Source organism: Astatotilapia calliptera, chromosome 23 (genome assembly GCF_964374335.1).
Source record: "Astatotilapia calliptera chromosome 23, fAstCal68.1, whole genome shotgun sequence".
NCBI classification, from domain to species: domain Eukaryota; kingdom Metazoa; phylum Chordata; class Actinopteri; order Cichliformes; family Cichlidae; genus Astatotilapia; species Astatotilapia calliptera.
The window spans coordinates 47,809,504-47,828,495 of NC_137443.1; the positions used below are offsets into that span (position 1 = coordinate 47,809,504).

Consider the following 18,992-nt stretch of genomic DNA (forward strand, 5'->3'; position numbering starts at 1 on the left):
TGAGTGTCCCGGCCGCCAGAATGAAGGATCATTTTTGGTGTATGTTCTGTCTGTATGTTATGACTTGTTAGAAAGTTGTAAACCTCCACGAGCAGCAGAACAAAGCAGTGTCTGTCCATGAAGACATTCATAAAAACAGCTTTATTCCCAATCTTAAACAACACTTTACAGAACAGTTCATCAGCACGGCCCAAACATGGATGAATACAAAGACCAGCACGGTCACCGCCTCAGGTCCAGCTTAATAGTCTTCTGGAGACTGGCTATGCTAGCGTCCAAAGCTGCCAGGCCGTCTCTGAACGCTGCTTCGTCTCTGGTGTCAAAGGTCAAATCAGACCACACAGACTCCGTTTCACTCTGGGACAGCGTGGAGTTAAACAGCTGCCTGCGAGCGTCCTCTGGCCGCAGGGCTTCACCTGGACCAGCGGACCGCTCACGATCAGACTCGGGCCGAGTCCCTGCACGATCTTCTCTCCTCTGAGCTGTGACGTCTAGATGTGCCGAGTCTGAATCTCTCTCTGCATCCACACACTGCACAGGCGCTATCTGGCTAAGAGACTTCAGGTATTGGGCGATGTGGTCAGTAGGGGGCGCTGGCATCCGTCTGTGCTGGTGTTGGCTCGTCTCTGACACAGAGCTGTCAACAGCATGATCTGCTGAGAGGAGACTGAAGCAGAAGACGACATGAGTGAGGAACAGTTCTGAATCGTGTCACACTTTCAGCTGTAGGGCTCATTCTGGGGGGTGACGCCCACCCACACAGGCCCACCTGTGGAGGTGCTCCATCTCCTTCAGCCTTTGTTGTGCCAGCGAGGCCAGCTTACTCCTCTCCCGCTCACTGTCCAGTAACCTACTCTTACTGGCCTCCAGCTCTGCACGCGCGCGCGCACACACACACACACACACACACACACACACACACACACACACACGATGTTGTTCATGGCAGTGTCTTTCACTTTGATAATGGAGGTGATTTCATCACAAAGAGCCCACAGCTCAGATCATCAGCAGGACTCACTGCGAGTGCGTACCCATCTTAACGAGTGCAGTTTCAGCCTCTCGGTCTCTCAGCTGGCTCTGTGTGTCCTGCAGGGTTTGCCGTAGGTCCGTCAGGTCATCTTGGAGTTCCTGCAGCCTGGACTGAGCAGCAGTGAGCTCTTCCTGAAGTCTCTGCCCTGTGGAGACCTTTTCAATTACTCCCCAGTCAGTTAAAGCTTTTTACCCTGACTGACCAAACTGAACCCAACAGTAAAATCACAGTGTGTCTGTTGTTGGGTTTACCTTAGTGTGACGCAGCTCGAGCTGACTGTGTTATTTTAATACAAATGAAATAAATACACAACTATTTATGACTGTCACACAATTTACAGTTACAGAGCATCGCCTGGTTCTGATGTCTCTCCATCTCTGGCTGCTGGTCCAGGTTCCTCACACACCTAGGACACACACACACACACACGTACGTTATACCAAAAACGTCAGAGTCCAGTGAAGTGAAGGACGTCGTGTGTCTCACCTGTGCAGGTCTGACACACTCTGGATGTTTGAAGCACTATTATTCATCTGTGCTGTGGACACCATCTGCTCCAGATGACTGAGTAGGCTCTCTGCTACACTGCCTGACACACACACACACACACACACACACACACACACACACACACACACACACACACACACACACACACACACACACACACACACACACACACACACACACACACACACACACACACACACACACACAGTGTGACACAGAGGCTCACGTCCTGTGTGTGACTACAGCAGAAGTCCACGTCAGCAGAACTTTGCTGAGCTCCCACATCAGTGACATGTAGCTTAGTGTTCGATGCATTCAGGTATCACAGAGGTTGTGTTTGTGTGAGTGATGTCTGGCAGGGTCCAGGGGTGAGATGCACACAGTCACTTTACCTTGTCCAGCAATCAGAGGCTTGAGTTGTGCGAACAGATGCTGAAGCTTGTGAGCTTTTGTTTGTGCCTCAGTGTTGCTCTCCTCAGCCTGTCCAGGCTCCAGCTGGAAGTGTGCCATCTTCATACTGCAGCTGTCTCCGTGTGCATGTGTGAGAGTGTGTGTGCTGGGGCTCTGGGTGTGCGTGTCTCTCACAGGAACAAACTCTGGTGCTTCATCACACGCAGTGCGAGGCGTCTCAGAGTCAGGCCGGCAGGCAGTCCGATGGCTCGAGAGAGAGGAGGACTGACGCACCGACAGAAGGACGGACGCCTCGTGCCGGGGCGGACTGACGGTGCGAGGAAGAAGCCGAGGTGAAAGTAAGTGAGACTGCAGCTGGGTGGGACATGGTTTCTGAGGTGGATGTAGCTTCACTCCTGAATGTGGTGCAGGACGGGCAGACGGGTGTCCTCGTGGAGTTCTGCTGTCCGATCCATGCCGGCCTGACGCGCTCTTCTGGCCTGGAAGGTGGAGGAATGATTAACATTAGACTTTCTACACGTGTTTTCTCACATATTTATAAAGCTGCATCTGCAATCCTGCCTGATGTGTGCATCAGCCAATCAGTTTGTTGGTGCTCATGTCCTGATTGATTAAAAGAATGAGCTTCCTCCAAAGGGTGGCCGGGCTCTCCTCTAGTGTGAGAGTAGAATTTCAGTCGTTCAGGAGGGACTCGCAGTGGAACTGCTGCAGTTCCACATCAAAGGGAGGAACCTGAGGTGGCTCATTATGATGCCTCCTGGGTGTTTGGGCATGTCCCACGAGAAGGCGGCCCTGGCACATCACACACTGGAAAGACGATATCTCTAAGCTGGCCTGGAAATGTCTTAGTGTTCCCCCAGATGAGCTGCAGGAGGTGGCTGGGGAGGGACGTCGGGGGTCCGTTCTTAGTCTCTGCCTCATGTGACCAACAGGACATGGATGGTTCAGCTCTACTTTTGAGGGGCTCCTAGAGGCGGCTCTAAGCAACTGTTGCTAAGTTATAAGCCTTGAATCCATTTTCCAGAACAAATGAACGAAAATCCTAAAAGCTTTTGGACACCATCAATGTAATCCTGTCCTCTGCAGTTTATAGTCCCACAGTGGAATTAACACGAGACCTTTATGTCATTTAGTTCTCAGCGACTGTCTTGTAAGAGTGTGCAGTAAAGCAAACCTCGAACACGCCCACCTGCCTTTGGAGGCCCTTTCTTCAAGCTCTTTTTCCCTGTTGATGTGGAAAGCCTTGGTTTGGCTGCTGCACTGCTTACTGTTCTGTGAAGCCTCGGAGACACTTACACACACACAGAGTACTATTATGTTGCATTCAACCAGTAAGTGTTGGACAGATCTAACTTATACAGAAAATCCTCAGTGTAACCACACAGGAACAGGTTGATACTTTAAGCTTTTGTACTGTGACTTGTAACAAACTGAGCTGATCTACAGCATTAGGAAGCTCCTCTGACCTGCCTTATCAGCCTGAAGGATCCCACTGAGCAGGGCAGCACAGCGGTCCAGGCCCTTGTGCAGACTGATGACCTGGGGGCAGACACGTCCGGTTTATTGACATGTGTTCAGACACCGAGCCGATGATGCGGTAGTGTGGGTTAGTGGTTTGTCTGTCAAGCCTTCTGACTTTGTGGAAGTGCTAGATTTCCTCTGTTCACCTCCCCATGTTTACTACCCTGAGGTGTGTGTTGTGGCAAAGACTCGGTCATGCCTGGATGTGACACTGTTAATATTTAGTACTGCTACACAACCAGGTGAATAAATCCTGAGAACTCATAATAAAAGTGTTAGCTTCACATGTCGCCACCCGTGGTCTGCGTATACATAATGTGGGCGGGGCGTGAACGGTCTCATCACCTGGCCCTCGGAGTCGGTGGAGTACAGGGAGTAGGCGGGCTCAGGGCAGGCAGCTGTTCCTGGATTTAAGCTGGCTCTGAAAACAACAGTGAGGAGAGCGCTAACAGGCACACGTACACATGCAGACACAGAAAACGCTACATTTAGGCGGGTGTACTCACAGACCCCCTCTGGCTGCTCCCGTCAGCCTTCCTGACGTCACCACCTGCCGGTCACAGAAACCACGCGTGAAGCCTCACACCTGTCTCTGACAGTGGAAGCTCTGACTGCGTGTTCATTCAGTCCTACCTTGCGCTGAGCTCTTCCTCTCATGGTCTCCGCCAGCCTGAGCGCTGCCGCCGTTACTCGGATTCAAGCACTGCGCGCTGCAAGTTCTCGGCTCGTTTAGAGCTTCCGGTTCAGAGCGCGTTTGAAAGGGAAAACATTAAAACCGTCCAATCAAATTGCTCCCTTCACAAACGACAGGCGCAACTGCCCCGCCCCGTAGGTCCCGGATGAAGGCGGCTGCGGGGCTGCCGTTTTTTGTTTTAACAAAAACTTGGCGCAGCAAATCCTTCAGACTCAGCAGCGCTACAAACAGACACGAGCAGAAAGAAAAGGACCAGCAGTACATGGTGACAAGAATCAAATTACATATATTGAAATAATAATTCAAAAAAGTAAATTACAAAACAAAATTAGATGAAATGTGCGGTTGGCTTAACATTTTTGGACATTTTATGAATTTCAAGGGCGAGTTTTTAAATAACGGCATTTGTGTATAAAAAATTGACCACAGATTATTCTAACATTTAATTTAAAGGTCGATATTCTGGTTTTGCTGTGAAACAACCAATCAATACAGTGTCTTTAGATGAAGCCAAACAACAGTGTAGCTGCATCTTCGTTACAGAAAGAGCAGCCAGCAGGGTCTTGATGGTTAAACACTATCAATCAGTTCATTCACAACTTGTCTAGATTGGAGGTGAGGAGCTGATCTGTTAGCTAAGAATGAACGCAGCTCTCGGATAAATAATGTTCTTATTGGACAACTTTCTATCATTAACAGAAAGTCCATTAAGCAGAAGTTCAGGAAACCTTGGACTCCTATAGTTATGATGCAGATTTTAAGAGGTGGACACAACAGGTTCTGGATTTGCTTTAATAACTTTGATATTGTTCCATCCATCCATCCATCCTCATCCGCTTTGTCCGGGGCCGGGTCGCGGGGGCAGCAGCCTAAGCAAAGAGGCCCAGACCTCCCTCTCCCCAGCCACCTCCTCCAGCTTATCCGGCTGAAGGCAATTGTCTCTGGTGTGAAGATACGAGATGTGCAGCACCTGAAACTACGGATACTGGATACCTGTGCTGGCATTTCTCCTGCGGTGTTGCTATCAGTGTGTGAAGAGTGGGAGAAGAGGGTTGCATTGACAATCCAACACAATGGGCAGCACATTAAACACATTTTATAAGTGGTCAGAAACTTGTAAATAACTCATGAAAGAATAAAGTTACGTTGAAACCAAGCACACCATTGTTGTTCTTGTGACATTACCAATAAGTTTGATGTGTCACATGACCCTCTTCCGGTTGGAAAAACAAAAGCGGTATCCAAGATGGCCGACTCCTAAATGGCCACCATGGTCACCACCCATCTTGAGGAGTTTGCCCCCTCACATATACTAATGTGCCACAAACAGGACTTTAATATCACCAACCATTCCCATGTTGTTACAGTGTATCCATATAAATGGCCCACCCTGTACTTTGAAGTCAGGTTGACCTGAAAATCCTTGTCTTTGTTACTTCCAGCACATCCATCCATCCATCCATCTTCATCCGCTTTGTCCGGGGCCGGGTCGTGGGGGCAGCAGCCTAAGCAAAGAGGCCCAGACCTCCCTCTCCCCAGCCACCTCCTCCAGCTTATCCGGGGGAATACCAAGGCGTTCCCAGGCCAGCCGAGAGATATAATCTCTCCAGCGTTTCCTGGGTCTGCCCCGGGGCCTCCTCCCAGTGGGACATGCCCGGAACACCTCACCCAGGAGGCGCCCAGGGGGCATCCTTGTCAGATGCCCGAACCACCTCAGCTGGCTCCTTTCGATGTGGAGCAGCAGCTGCTCTACTCTGAGCCCCTCCCGGATGGCCGAACTTCTCACCCTATCTCTAAGGGAGAGGCCAGCCACCCTTCGGAGGAAGCTCATTTCTGCCGCTTGTATCCGCGATCTCGTTCTTTCGGTCACTACCCACAGCTCGTGGCCATAGGTGAGGGTAGGGACGTAGATCGACCGGTAAACTGAGAGCTTCGCTTTTACACTCAGCTCCCTCTTCACTACGACGGACCGGTGCAGCGTCCGCATTACTGCAGCTGCAGCCCCAATCCGTCTGTCGATCTCCGGCTCCCTTCTCCCATCACTTGCGAACAAGACCCCGAGATACTTGAACTCCTCCACTTGGGGCAGGAACTCATCCCCGACCCGGAGTGGGTCCGGGGGTTGATATTGTTCCTTGATATCTAAATTAAATTTGGAGCTGAAGGGTTCATAAGGCATCAGATTACCAGAATAACCAAATGTTATTGCAGCTTACGAGACATTTACTGTTTTCCAAGTGTGAGTGGTGAGTGCTGCATCATCATCAGCCATTGTTGTTTCACTTACAAAACACAGAAGCTCATTTGCACATGTGTGCGCAATGGGCAGATGTTTGCTTTCATCATGAATGAATGTTATTTTAGGAGCTGCTTGAAAACCTATGGCTGCAACTTTGCTGCTCCTAGTAGCAAAAGCCTTCGCAAATGCCTCTTCATCCTTTCTCCAAGTGTGTCTGTCAGCTCCTTATGTCAAATCAAAGGAAAACCACCGTTAACCTGGTGGCTCGAAAATAGTCAAGGAAGCTTGAGCTATATGACTAATGTATTTATAAAAACACAGAGGTTCTGTCTGTGCTTTGCTCGTCAGTTGTAAGCTTTCATACATCTGTGTGTCACGTAGTCCTGGATTGACTCATGGACATGTGAGTTTCTGCTTACTTTCCACGCACTGGAGAAATTTACAACCATCATTTCCTCCATAACTCTTCATTCATGAAATAAAAGTATAATCATCTTTGTTCATGAAACATTGTTTTGGTGAAATATTATTAAAACGTGTTGTCATCCAGAATGTGCTGTAGGGCAAAAGCTTCAGCCTAGAAATGTTCAGTTATTCGTGTTCTTCCCTTTTTCTGTTCCCAGCACTCGTTTCATGGCGATGTCTTGGTAAGAAAATGGACTGAAATCAAAATCACCATAATGATCTTTAAATTCCACTCAAATAAAGTAGTGAAAGTTGGGCACATGTCCCCGCTTGGCTGTGATGATCTGTAAACATTAAAATCAGACACATTAATGATGTCCTTGTGAATCAAACAAACACCACAGGAATTCTGTTCATACTCACTGCAGTCACAAAATCAAACTGGTCATGGAGCTTACAGTTTCAATACGTTTCCATTCACCATGTTCACCGCTTCCATTTTTCAGATGTACCTTGTATGAATCAGAAAGTAAATATCTCTGCACTGCAATATCAAATGTTTTCCTGTGCAGCTTTCTGAAGATTGTTGTGCTTCAGACCAGTGAGATCTTCCCAATAAGGCATCTTGTGCTGGTTTTGCTCTTAAATCTCCTCTCGGTATGCGTAACGTTGATGCTGAAGACAAGGGCGAGCACACAACATCTTTTGTATTGTGTTTGCAGGTCTTGTTTTTCCTACACAAAACATGAGTGTGGAGCACGAGCTTGAGGAACTGATGGAAGAGGAACCTGAAATGCAAACACAGATACATCCCTAAGGCTTCTGTTACCCTTTCATGGAACGTGTAGACTCAGACTATGATACTATGGTCTACCCATTACACAGAGCACTGAACCATTTTTATCGTGTAGATTAGCACTTCACTCATGTGTGTCAAATCAAAATGTTGATGTCTTAAATACTGATAATTAAAGGAGACATTACACCACAAAACGTGTGGCGTGGGCGTGGCTAGAGCGGGTTTGTCTACTAAGTTGGCGATTTGATCTGCGGGTGCTCTACAGCTCCCAGTGGGTTTATCTGACTGTGACTGTGTGTGAATGTTGGACAGAAAAAGCACTAATGTGTTTGCTGTGAATGTGTAACTGAGATGTGTCGTACAAAGTGCTCTGAGCACTCAGAGTAGAAAAGGCCTGCAGCTAGGTCCGTGTATATTTGGACACTGACGAGTTTCGTTTACTGAAACATATTCCGCTTATAGTTATATCATGGACATGATGTGCAGACTCAGCTTTGATTATCCATGTTGGAATTGGATGAAGCATTTAGGAGTTTCTTCGTCTTACCCTCTTTTTGAAGGCAACAAAGGTAATTGGACAAGGGACTCGAAGGCTCATAGGCAGGTATGGACAATTCCTTCGTTATGTTGTTATCAATTAAGCGGATAAATGGCCTGGAGATGATTTAAGGTGCAGTGTTCGCATTTGGAAATTTTACTGTGAACAGGCAACATGTGGTCCAACAGAACTGAACAGAACAACCAATCAGAGAAATTGCTACATGAATCATTTCCATGGTGAAGAGAAACCCCATGACAACAGTGAACCAAGTGAACAACACTCTCCAGCAGGCAGGCGTATCAATTTCAAAGTCTACCATAAAGAGAAGACTATATGAAGGTAAATACAGAGGGTTCGCTGCAGCCTCACGAATAGGAAGGCTAGATTGGACTTCGTTAAAAAAAAAAAAACATGTAAAAAAGCCGGCACAGTTTTGGACAAACGTGCTTTGGACACATGAAACCTCTACCAGAATGATGGAAAAGAAAAAAAATTTGGAGGTGTGGAACAACTCACATCATCTGTAAAACACTGCGGAGGCAGTGTGATGGTTTGGGCGGGCTCAGCTGCCACTGGGACACTAGTGTTTATTGATGACGTGACACAGGACAGAAGCAGCTGGATGAACTGAGGTGTTTAGAGACAGTCAGCCCACATCCAGCTAAATGTAGTCACAGTGATTGGGCAGCGTTTGAATAAAGTAATAGAAATGAACATTCCACTTAAAGTTCATTTGTCCAAATACTAATGAGTCTCTGAAATGAAGGGATTCTGTTGAAAAGGAGCTTTAGTTCCTCACATCTTTATGCAGTCTTTTTGTCCAACCCACTGAATTAAAGATGAAAGTCTGCCCTTCACCTTCATTCGAGTCTTTTCATTTTTAATTTGTTCTAGAAATGTACAGAACAGCTGCTGAAGGGCACTGCTGCTGAACCAAAACGGCTCTGCCCATGTTTTCAGCTAAATTGCTGGACATCCTGGTGAGAAGTGACCATCAAGGCAGAGCAGTCACAACCTGACCACTACAGCTACTTTAGAGCAGGGCTTTTATTTCAGTATTTCCATTGACCAGTAGAATAAATGTGCTAAATATTTAGCTTCCTGTAACAAATGTAAATGTTGGAAAAAGTGACTAAAAAAAAAACAAAAAACAAAACCCAAACATGTTTTTTTATAAGGTTTTGTCAGTGGTGTGTGACATTTTTAAATACGATGAAGGAATACAAGACAGTCATAAGGAGTTTCATAGAGCTACGTGCACGGGTGAGTGATCGAGTGATACTCACACCCGAGGCATTGCAGTCAGATTTATTTATACCAAGAGACAGTTGCATAGCATTTCCTGTTTTTCAAGCTTACTTATTAGCATGTGTGTGTGTGTGTGTGTGTGTGTGACAGGATGTAATGGCATGTGATACAAAAATATATGAACATTTTAATACATTTGAAAGCTTTATAACGGAGGTATCTTTTAATAATAGACATCTGCAGTTTAAACTTAAAAGTTACTTCTATCAGGTTTGGAGCTAAATGTAGAAAAATGTTGCCATTAATTTCAGCATGTTTCAGTTTACAAACAGCGCCCTCTATGGCTGCGTTAAGAAAAATAAAGAGCAGTACTTGATCAATTTTGTTGCAGGTAGTTGTACACCTTGGTGCTCTTGATGTTGACCTAGAGAACACTGGGCCATAGTTTTACATCATCAGTCCGTGGGAGGTGATGGGTGAGGCACTGCTAATGTATTGTCCTCGCCACTTATTAAAACATACCTAGTGTATCCACAACGTGTTGCTATTTCAGCCAAGTGAAAGAAACTGCAGTGAGAGAAACTTATGAACACTGAAGGTGTAACCCTGCAAGCATCAACAGTGCAAGCAGGAAAAAAAAAATTAATCTTCCGCTTTCAATCAGGTGTAATTGCACGAACTCAGGAATACTGTGGATATTAAAGGCCTTCAGCCCAGCAACCTACATGGAAACGCCCCTTCTGGGTCCCAGTGCTCAGTGATTGAATACATCGTGAGAGGTGCTGGGTCCTCCTGATCCACATCAACCATCTCTGGGACTGGAAGCAGACCACTGTGCACTGGGACTCGGCACCTGTCTGGAAATGGATTGAATGTGAATGAATGAATTTAATCGATTTCCAGGCAGCAGCTGGGTTTTCCAGGTGTGTTTGAATCATTCCTGAAGGACCTACTGAGCTGGCTGTAATAAATGAAAGTGTTGCTTTAAACATTTATTCAGATAAGAAACAGAACTACAATGAGATTGGCTTTGAGTAAGACACGCTGTTTACACAAAAACTGTTTAACTCCAAAAAAGTAATAATACTAAAAAAAAAAAAACTAAAAAAAAAAAACTAAAAAAAAACAACTAAGAAAACCCCAAAACAAACAGACTTTGCAACATATTGATGACAGTACTTTATCTGTACTAACATTTTAACTCTCTGGCCTGTGACAAACTATTCTTCCAACAAAACTAAAAACACCAACAAGCTCAACAATTTAGAAAATTGGGATCATTGCTGTGCGACTGCGCCGCTCTCACTCCCATTCTTCATCGTCAGCAGCCGTCTGTGCTGCCAGCTGGCTCGTTACACTGCTGTCCTGGAAAAGGCCTCCCTGTGGACCCTGAAGAAGGACCACAATGTGAAACACTACAACATCTCAGAGAATTCAGTGCAAAACAACTTGAACCAGTTACCTTCCTCAAGTCTGTGGAGGCAAAATGTTTCCTGGGTGGGTTAAAGCCAGAGGGGCCATGGCCGCTGAACGCAGCCGCCTCTAACCACGAGGGAACCTCCTGCTGGGCCTGCCAATCCCAAACATCTCGCTTAAAGCACTCAGGTCTCACCTTACGCACTTGTGGTGATGCACATTGTGCAGTTGTAGTGCAGCGTTCTCACCTTGGACAGGATTGTGACCAGTGATTGAGCCAACTCACTGTTAGCTTCTGGATCATAGAAGGACACTGCCCTCCCGGTGTTGCCACAGCGGCCGGTTCTACCGATACGATGGACATACTCGTCGATATTGTTTGGTAGGTCAAAGTTCACCACGAGCTGCACATCTGGAATATCGAGTCCACGGGCACCTACAGAGGTTGCCACCAGGACAGGACATTTGCCAGAGCGGAAGTCTCCAAGGGCCTGCTCTCGCTGCCACTGCTCACGGTCACTGGCAGCCAGCACAGCACATAGAATAGAATAGATGTACAGTGAGATCTAGAGCATCTCCAGACATGTGGGGGAAGAAAGGTGAGGTGCACAGTTTCTGCAGCACTATATACATATGAACAGTATTTAGAACAAAGAAAACTATGTATATACATATATACACACAATTTATTTACAGTTTGGGTTATTGCACAAAATTAAGTATAGCACAGTGGTAGTTTACAGAGGCAAGTGTGGGGGTGGAACTGTGTTATCAGTGCATGTGTGAGTACGTCACACAAAGGACAACCATCTCCATGAAAGCCACAGTAAACACACAAACACCACTTACCCGTGAATGCTGGTAGTTGGAAACTTCTCCTGACACAAGATTACGGCAATAAAATCAGCCTGTCTCTTGGTCTCTACAAACACCATGGTGCGCGCCGATCCTGCAGCACAAACCCACAACACACAGTTCGGTTACACTGAGCTATCGTTTGTTTTGACCTTTAGTTCTTCTCAACACTGGAAACCCAGAAGCTTGAAATACCTGTTGATTTCAGGAGGTCTAAAAGCTGATCCCTCTTAGCGAACTTGGTGACCTGCACAAATGTCTGCTCCACATCACTGCAGGCTCCACCCACAATTCCCACGGCCAAGAACAAATAGTCAGTCTTTAGAAAGTCAGCTGCCAGCCTATATCACACACACACACACACACACACACACACACACACACACACACACACACACACACACACACTGAGATGAGCTGGCAGGCATTCAGACCTGGTTGTATGTCAGGAGTACAAACTGGCAGCAGACCTCTGGATGTCCTCGGGGAAAGTAGCACTGAACATCAGAGTCTGACGGTTCTCTTTCGATGGCATCCCAGGAGAGCCCACCAGGCGGCGCATGTCAGGCTCAAAGCCCATATCCAACATGCGGTCAGCCTCATCCAGCACCAAGTAACGCACTTTGGTCAAGCCAACCTGGAACACACATTTATTAGCATCTGAAAGCGCTGCACAATTTTGTCATCCAATCGATGGTACCTTTAAACGGCCTTACCTTTCCTCTTCCAATCATGTCCAGCAGTCGTCCTGGTGTTCCACACAACACATTGCAGCCCCTGGAGAGGTCTCTTATTTGGTGTCCAGTGCTGACCCCACCATACACTACAACAGGTCGCACACATGTGCTGCAGAGTGGAGACAAACATCTTGAATTTACCTTCTATCTACATGTTGGTGGAGTTCACTTATTCTTTGGCTTTGACAAAGAAACACACCCATAGGCAAACTTCCTGGCCTCCAGGTAAATCTGGTTGATGAGCTCCCTAGTTGGCGCCACAATGATGGCTTCAGGCTCCTGCGTCTCACTGAAGCAACTGGCCGCCGCGCCATCTGCCATCAGCTGTTGAAGGATTGGTAGCAGGAAGGCAGCCTGGTGGAGGGAGACCACATTTAACCTCTGTCCACAAGCAGGTCTACACCCAGGTTCAACTCTCCCAAACCGTACCGTTTTACCAGAGCCAGTCTGGGCGCAGGCCATGAGATCCCTGCCAGCAGAAACGATGGGGATGCCGTGCTTCTGCACAGGGGTGGGCTTCACATAACCAGACTTGCTGACGTTTCTCTTTAGGGACTCGCACAGCGCTGCTTCATCAAATGTCTGAGAGAAAGCAGAAGAAATGTACACCAGCATGGAGGGCAAGTCAATATTGCTGTGACACCATGCTTTAAATTACTTCAGGTTTCACGCAGCTGTTTGAACTCAGCCTTAGAGCTGCTTCCAAACAGCTCCAACTATAACAGAGCCGGCTCCTTCAACCAGTGCGGGAAGTCACCAGAAATCTGACCAGAATGGTGTCCATCTGCACGGTTATACTAGAAACTAGGGCTGTTCACTATAACCACATATATCAGATGACGATATAAAACCGTCTGTCGTTTCCTATTATGCTGTCGTTTGTTTCGTGGTGTCGTAAAATAAACTGTTTACAGCAATATTTTTTCATGGTTTTGATGGTCACTGTAGTGGTTGTATTAATTTCTTACAGTTCTCTCTTTCTCTTATATTTAATGTAACCACACTACAGACGAATAGCGCCTGTTTTTATATGTTTTTGTTAGCAACGGTAAAATCATCGCGTGGCTCTGCTGTCCGCTTGTTTGTTTTCCACGTAAACCTTTCACAATAAAGCTCAAGATCCTGTTGAGACTTTTCAAAATAAACTGAATCACATCAAAGAGTATGCAGAGTTTACGGATGAGAAGCAAAAAAAGAGCCGTCAGGTGCTAAAAAATAAAGCTTAGACTCAAAGTTTGAGAGAAAACGGCGGCCGTTACAGCTTATGTCTAAAAATGTATCGTTTCATGCATCGGTTAAAATACTTGAATTCAGGTAAAGGACGCGCAGCTGGAAACACTAAACGCAAGTCGAGCTGCCCGAGATTCACAGAATTTACAGAAAATGTTACATTTTTGTGATTTATATCGTTGTCAGGACGATAAATGTCTTCTATCTGATATGAGATTTTTGTCATATCGCACAGCCCTACTAGAAACTAACGCAAGTGTTGCAAGTCTTGTGTATTAACTTGCTCCTGTGTGCCGTCCTACAAGTTAACAGCCATCTTACAGGCTGCAGAAAGTCTCGCCTTTCTGTCAACTCAACGTTTGCATCGTTAAATGGCTCACAGCTGTCCCTGAAATGCATACAAACATCAACTTCAAATAATAAAACTCAATTCTACAAGACAGTCTCACCACTTGGCAGCCATCTTGGTTTAACATTAAAAATAATACGTTATTTTTCTTGAGTAAATGCAGGCTCTAACATGCCACAGCAGGCAATTACATTCACACAAACATAACGTCTTTGATAAGCTGCTTACTTTCAAAGCGGAGCCAAGGAGAAATAAGTGATGGAATCGCAATCACAACGTGTGCTCCTTTGGCTTTAAAAAGAAGATCTTAACAGGTTTTTTCCAGTAGACTGAACTAGTTACACAAAATCTTTCATGAACAGCTGATCTGACCACTTGAAAAGAAATTACACGCCAGCTCCATTTCCTTATGGTATACAGCGATCCCTCGTTTATCGCGGTAGTTACATTCTAAAAATAACCTGCGATGGGTGAAATCCGAAGTACCCAACTTTATTTCTTTTACAATTATTATAGATGTTTTAATGCTGTAAAACCCCTCACTACACACTTTCCTCAGACAGGCATGAAAATGTTCACTTTGCATACATCAGTGTCACACACTGATGTATGCATGCACCTGTACTGCATGCATACATCAGTGTGTGACACTGATGTAACCAGTTTTGTACCAAGCCAGCAAAGAACTGCTGATAACAGATTTGTGTACCTACTGGATTGCCCCCTAACATTTCTTACCATTATAGCTGGTGGTGGGTTGGTTCCACTGACATCCACCAAGATCTCATCGTACTTGTCAAAGTTGACTCCGGACTCATAATGGGAAAAAATGGACTCCTCATCTTCAGAGGGTGGTGGGGGAACGTAGGTAACCCTGGGTCCTGCAGTGAGAAACAGAAATGCTGCACATAATGGAAGATAAAGCTGGCATGCTGCAGATCTGTGAACAGGAAGTTTAACTTACTATCACTCTCATCTGTCTTCTCTGCAGGTGTATCCTGGTTCCCTGTGTTACACACAGATTCCAGCCACATCAGTAAATCTTTCAAACCTATGTGCACTGAATCATTGAGGTCAATAATGAAAAACAACCTTGAGCAAAGACCTCTTCATCTTTCCCACGGTAGCCTGCAGCACAACACAAATTACACTTCTGACACCTCTGACAGATTTGCACATGATCAGAACTGCTCGTTCACTCACCTCCTCCAAAGCCGCCTCTGCCACCCTGCTCACCACCTTTAAAACACAAGTCAATTAACTGCTATTCTTACTCAAAATCCACACTGACTGCAATCAAATTTATCAGGAGGTCTGCAGAGCCACAGCAGTCTACTAATCGACCCTCAGCTTTTCCAACCCAGGTGAAGCCCGACGTGCACCCACTGGAGTGCGAGTGTGTGAACATTTAGTTTACACAGTGCTTAGGCCATAGGAAAAACAATACATGTATGAATGCATGTGAATGTGTGATTAAGGCTTGTAGTAAAAAAGCACTAACAAGTACGAGTCAATGTGGCATTTGCATGCAGTGGAAAAAACCCACCACGAGTGGAATCAGACTCGTACCTTGCCTATAGCTTCCTCCTCTGCCCCCTCTTCTTCCTCTCGACACTGAAAAGCAGAAAATGCTCACACTGTAAACAAGCATTTCTTTCAGTCTACTTTTGTGTCTTAATGGGAATATTAACACTACCATTTGTATGGTCACCATTCTCTTCATTGGCTGTAAAAATAAGAACATCAAGTCAGACGCGTTCCAGCTCAAAGCCAAACAGACGTACACGTCAATATTCCAGTTATTACCGTCAAAATCACCGTGATCCGTTCTGCCGAATCCTCTGCCACGCCCTGATAACACAACTTATATTACATCCATCAACAGCTCTATTCACTACAGCATAAACATGCATACTGGCACAGCATTACCACTGCTTTACTGACTGAACGAGCTTGTTAATCCTCTTTCACACTGCTAGTTGAGGGTTTTTCTTTCAGCATTTGTAATTTGAAGAGTTTTCATAATCTGTGAAACTGTATTACAAATGCCTAACATTCCACTGAGATGACCAACAGTATATATCCCCCCCCACACACACACACCCCCACCACGGCCTCCTCTTCGGCTGAAGCTACTCCTTTCTGCTGTATTATTCTGGCTGTCACCATCTGAAAGGAAGAAACGCAACGCTCAGGAAACACAATGAGGAAAACTACAACAGCTCATGTAATACTCTTCATGCTTACCGTTTGCACTGTCCTCAGCACCTTAAAAAAAAAATCAAAAAAAAAATCAGATAACTAAAATTAGATACCTTCGACAATCGTCTAAATGCACCTACTACAACGTGATAACCATTTCTCCCACCACCTGCATGCTCCTCCATTGGCACCTCCGTGATAAGTACTGTGTGTGACAGTATCAAGCAAACCTTGTGGTGTGAAAACTAGAGCCAAGTGCCATAACGCAACATTCTTTAAACGAGCAGCGGGGGGCAACTGTTCTAGCTGCAAACATTGTCATTTTGAAATAAGAGCTGGGTCTGACTGAAAGCACACACTGATGGAGTAATGTCTTGAGCACAGTGCATAAATCTGACACAGAATGATCAAAATGAACAAGAACGGACACGTTTTATTCAGTAGTGAGCCAAATTGAGACATTAGGGCCATGAAGTCATCAGGAAAACCTCCAAAAGTTCATCAGGAAAAGTATTTTCTGAGCTCAGGACTGTCTGTGCAACAACAGCTTTAACCCCATGGAGGCTGATAAACAGGTTTAATGCACTATTACACTGCCTCCACTTTTCATCTTTTACACTGTATGGGCCGGTGTCCTGCAGGTCTTAGATGTGTCCATGATCCAGCACAGCTGATTTGAATGGATAAATTACATCCTGAACATGTCCTCCAGAAGCCTGCTAAGGAACTAATCATTTGATTCAGGTGTGTTGACCCAAGGTGAGATCTAAAACCTGCAGGGCACAGGCACTAGAGGCCTGAAATTGGACACCCCTGCTGTATGCAATCCCAAAAAGCATTCTTCCACATCAAATCTACTCTAATTTGTCATCCAGAAATGAGGATTATCCAGGACAATTTCACCACTAAAATGCCAAACAGTGTCAGTTTCAGTGTTTAGATGCAGCCCTTGCATGTCATATCCAGTTTCCCTTGCTCACATGGGTCTTCACCAGTCACCAAAAAAAGAAACTTAATTGCTGCAGGTGAAACTCCAGAGGTTGGTGGATATTTTTTATTTAAAGCTATGATTGCTTGCCAAATGACGGGCATACACACACACGCCTACTGGCTTTTCACCTCACAGCTCATACATAATGCTAATTTTCATACGTTTACTTGCTCAAAGGACAATTATACTACTTCTTAAACAGAGTGTTAAATGCGCACCTGAGAAGGATGAGTTTTTAAATCCTCCTCTTCCCCTGCCCCGTCCACCACGACCTGGAAGAACACATTTAAATCACTCCTCAGTGTCACGCAAGACGCTTCCTGTAAGGGCTCCATCGTCTTTCTACACTCACCTCTTTGAAATTCACCACGATCAGAGCTCCAGAAATCTCCTTGTGTACCTAAAAACATGTTTTAAAATACAGAATAAAACCAAAATAAATCTTAACCTGCCTCCAATCTTTATTTTAACCCTTGGAAGAAAGAATTAAAGCAGACAATCTGAAGTGGAACATACCTGCATTTGAGGTGTGGCTGGTGAGTGCACAAGTACCAGAGGTAGCGGTTTCCTGTAAACATGGGCAATTTCAGTCGGACGCTGCCTGACTGGCTCAGCGAAGTGCGTACGCGTGGCCTTCGGATATTACACTAGCTTACCTGTTCTTCCCACTCGTCCATTCTTGCTCACCTGAGGAAAAAAGTACCACAAGAAATTTTGTAAATCACGTACGATAACAAAGACACCCCCCCCCCTTTTTTTGTCGCTTTCATTCCTACATTAAAAGCTAAACTTTTCCTGAGAATCTGGCACGTGACGACTACCACGCGAGAAGTGAAATGCACTTAAAACAATACAATTGTTTTAACAAACACTTACAATGCGCAAGTGTCTTTAATCAAAACGTCGACTGTTGCAAAGCAAATGTGGCTCTAAATGCTCACTCTGAAGTACAGAAAATGACTTCGCGCTTCTTCTAGCTAATCAAGACACATCGAGCACGCGGGAGCAGGGCGGCGGCTAACTTCCGCCCTCAATTTAGACGCAAACACGAAATAACGCTTTAAGTCATGTGTTTGCACAGTTAAAATTAGTCATTTTTAAAGCGCTGTTTCGAGAATACACTCAAAACCAAAAAAAACTACAAGTGGACGTAAAAGGCGATACCTGTTAGCATTGGAAGCGCTAACTAAAAACAGCACGACGGGATTAATAAAACTGATAATAACTACATCTTGTTCTTCGAAAATTGGTTTCACAAGTGACAGTAATGTAGTAAAACTAGCCCAGGTAGAATAACCGTACTTTGAGTGTCTTCACAGGTGAGATTCTTCCTCGAGGTGCAGCCTGCTCGTGCGCTCACAGAATGGGGCGCGCGCATGCACAGCGCACAACCCGCAAACTTGCAACTTCCGCCATTTTCCCGCCCAACTGGATTTTTGAAAATACAAGAAATAAATACGAAGAATTATAAACTTTCCCCCTGTAAATAGCTTCTAATAGAACATTTTTAAATATAGTTCTGTTGGCAAAATTGTAGAACTTGAAGGCTGTTGCACAACTACTGGAAAATGTCATTCTGCTTTCTTTCAGTTTTTAATATTCTTTTATAATAATAAAAGAATATTAAAAACTTTTTAAAAAGTTGTTGGTTCGAAAAGTTTAAAAAGCTGTGTAAAAAGTAACCCTTTACTGTGGATGTGATATATAAAAGCTTTATTAAACTACCACTAAATCCTTTACTCTAAATTCAACCTATTGGCTATTATTTTCAGTGCAATAAAATAAATCTGATAGTGTTTACCGATTTTCTA

General features: G+C 45.1%; 2 protein-coding genes across 9 annotated transcripts; both read right to left on the reverse strand.

Annotated features, from left to right (window-relative positions):
• Positions 1 to 122: 122 nt before the first annotated feature.
• ccdc14 (coiled-coil domain containing 14) lies at positions 123 to 4,249 on the reverse strand. 3 transcript variants are annotated; one of them, XM_080297743.1, is made up of 11 exons: positions 4,109 to 4,249; positions 3,982 to 4,025; positions 3,821 to 3,896; positions 3,421 to 3,493; positions 3,129 to 3,245; positions 1,936 to 2,433; positions 1,520 to 1,622; positions 1,378 to 1,439; positions 1,035 to 1,178; positions 770 to 872; positions 123 to 667 (listed from the first exon to the last, which is right to left on the reverse strand). In XM_080297743.1, the coding sequence occupies exons 1-11, from the start codon at positions 4,130 to 4,132 to the stop codon at positions 223 to 225; spliced, it is 1,689 nt and encodes a 562-aa protein (XP_080153869.1). In that variant the 5' UTR covers positions 4,133 to 4,249; the 3' UTR covers positions 123 to 222. The 3 variants fall into 3 exon arrangements, with proteins under 3 accessions (XP_080153869.1, XP_080153868.1, XP_026014135.1); XM_080297742.1 differs by having other exon boundaries at positions 1,372 to 1,439; XM_026158350.2 differs by having other exon boundaries at positions 1,372 to 1,439; positions 3,144 to 3,245; positions 4,109 to 4,248.
• A 6,131-nt stretch (positions 4,250 to 10,380) lies between these two features.
• On the reverse strand, positions 10,381 to 18,601 carry ddx4 (DEAD (Asp-Glu-Ala-Asp) box polypeptide 4). 6 transcript variants are annotated; one of them, XM_080297740.1, is made up of 23 exons: positions 18,479 to 18,601; positions 17,838 to 17,863; positions 17,698 to 17,749; positions 17,534 to 17,581; positions 17,400 to 17,453; positions 16,236 to 16,256; positions 16,098 to 16,157; positions 15,795 to 15,839; positions 15,685 to 15,714; positions 15,558 to 15,602; positions 15,192 to 15,227; positions 15,081 to 15,116; positions 14,953 to 14,994; positions 14,727 to 14,869; positions 12,839 to 12,991; positions 12,609 to 12,763; positions 12,389 to 12,518; positions 12,143 to 12,309; positions 11,868 to 12,013; positions 11,667 to 11,766; positions 11,066 to 11,336; positions 10,864 to 10,971; positions 10,381 to 10,790 (listed from the first exon to the last, which is right to left on the reverse strand). In XM_080297740.1, the coding sequence occupies exons 2-23, from the start codon at positions 17,856 to 17,858 to the stop codon at positions 10,704 to 10,706; spliced, it is 1,950 nt and encodes a 649-aa protein (XP_080153866.1). In that variant the 5' UTR covers positions 17,859 to 17,863; positions 18,479 to 18,601; the 3' UTR covers positions 10,381 to 10,703. The 6 variants fall into 6 exon arrangements, with proteins under 6 accessions (XP_080153866.1, XP_080153864.1, XP_026015177.1 ...); XM_080297738.1 differs by having other exon boundaries at positions 16,092 to 16,157; positions 18,479 to 18,600; XM_026159392.2 differs by having other exon boundaries at positions 16,092 to 16,157; positions 17,838 to 17,868; positions 18,484 to 18,594.
• Between the last annotated feature and the right edge of the window lie 391 nt (positions 18,602 to 18,992).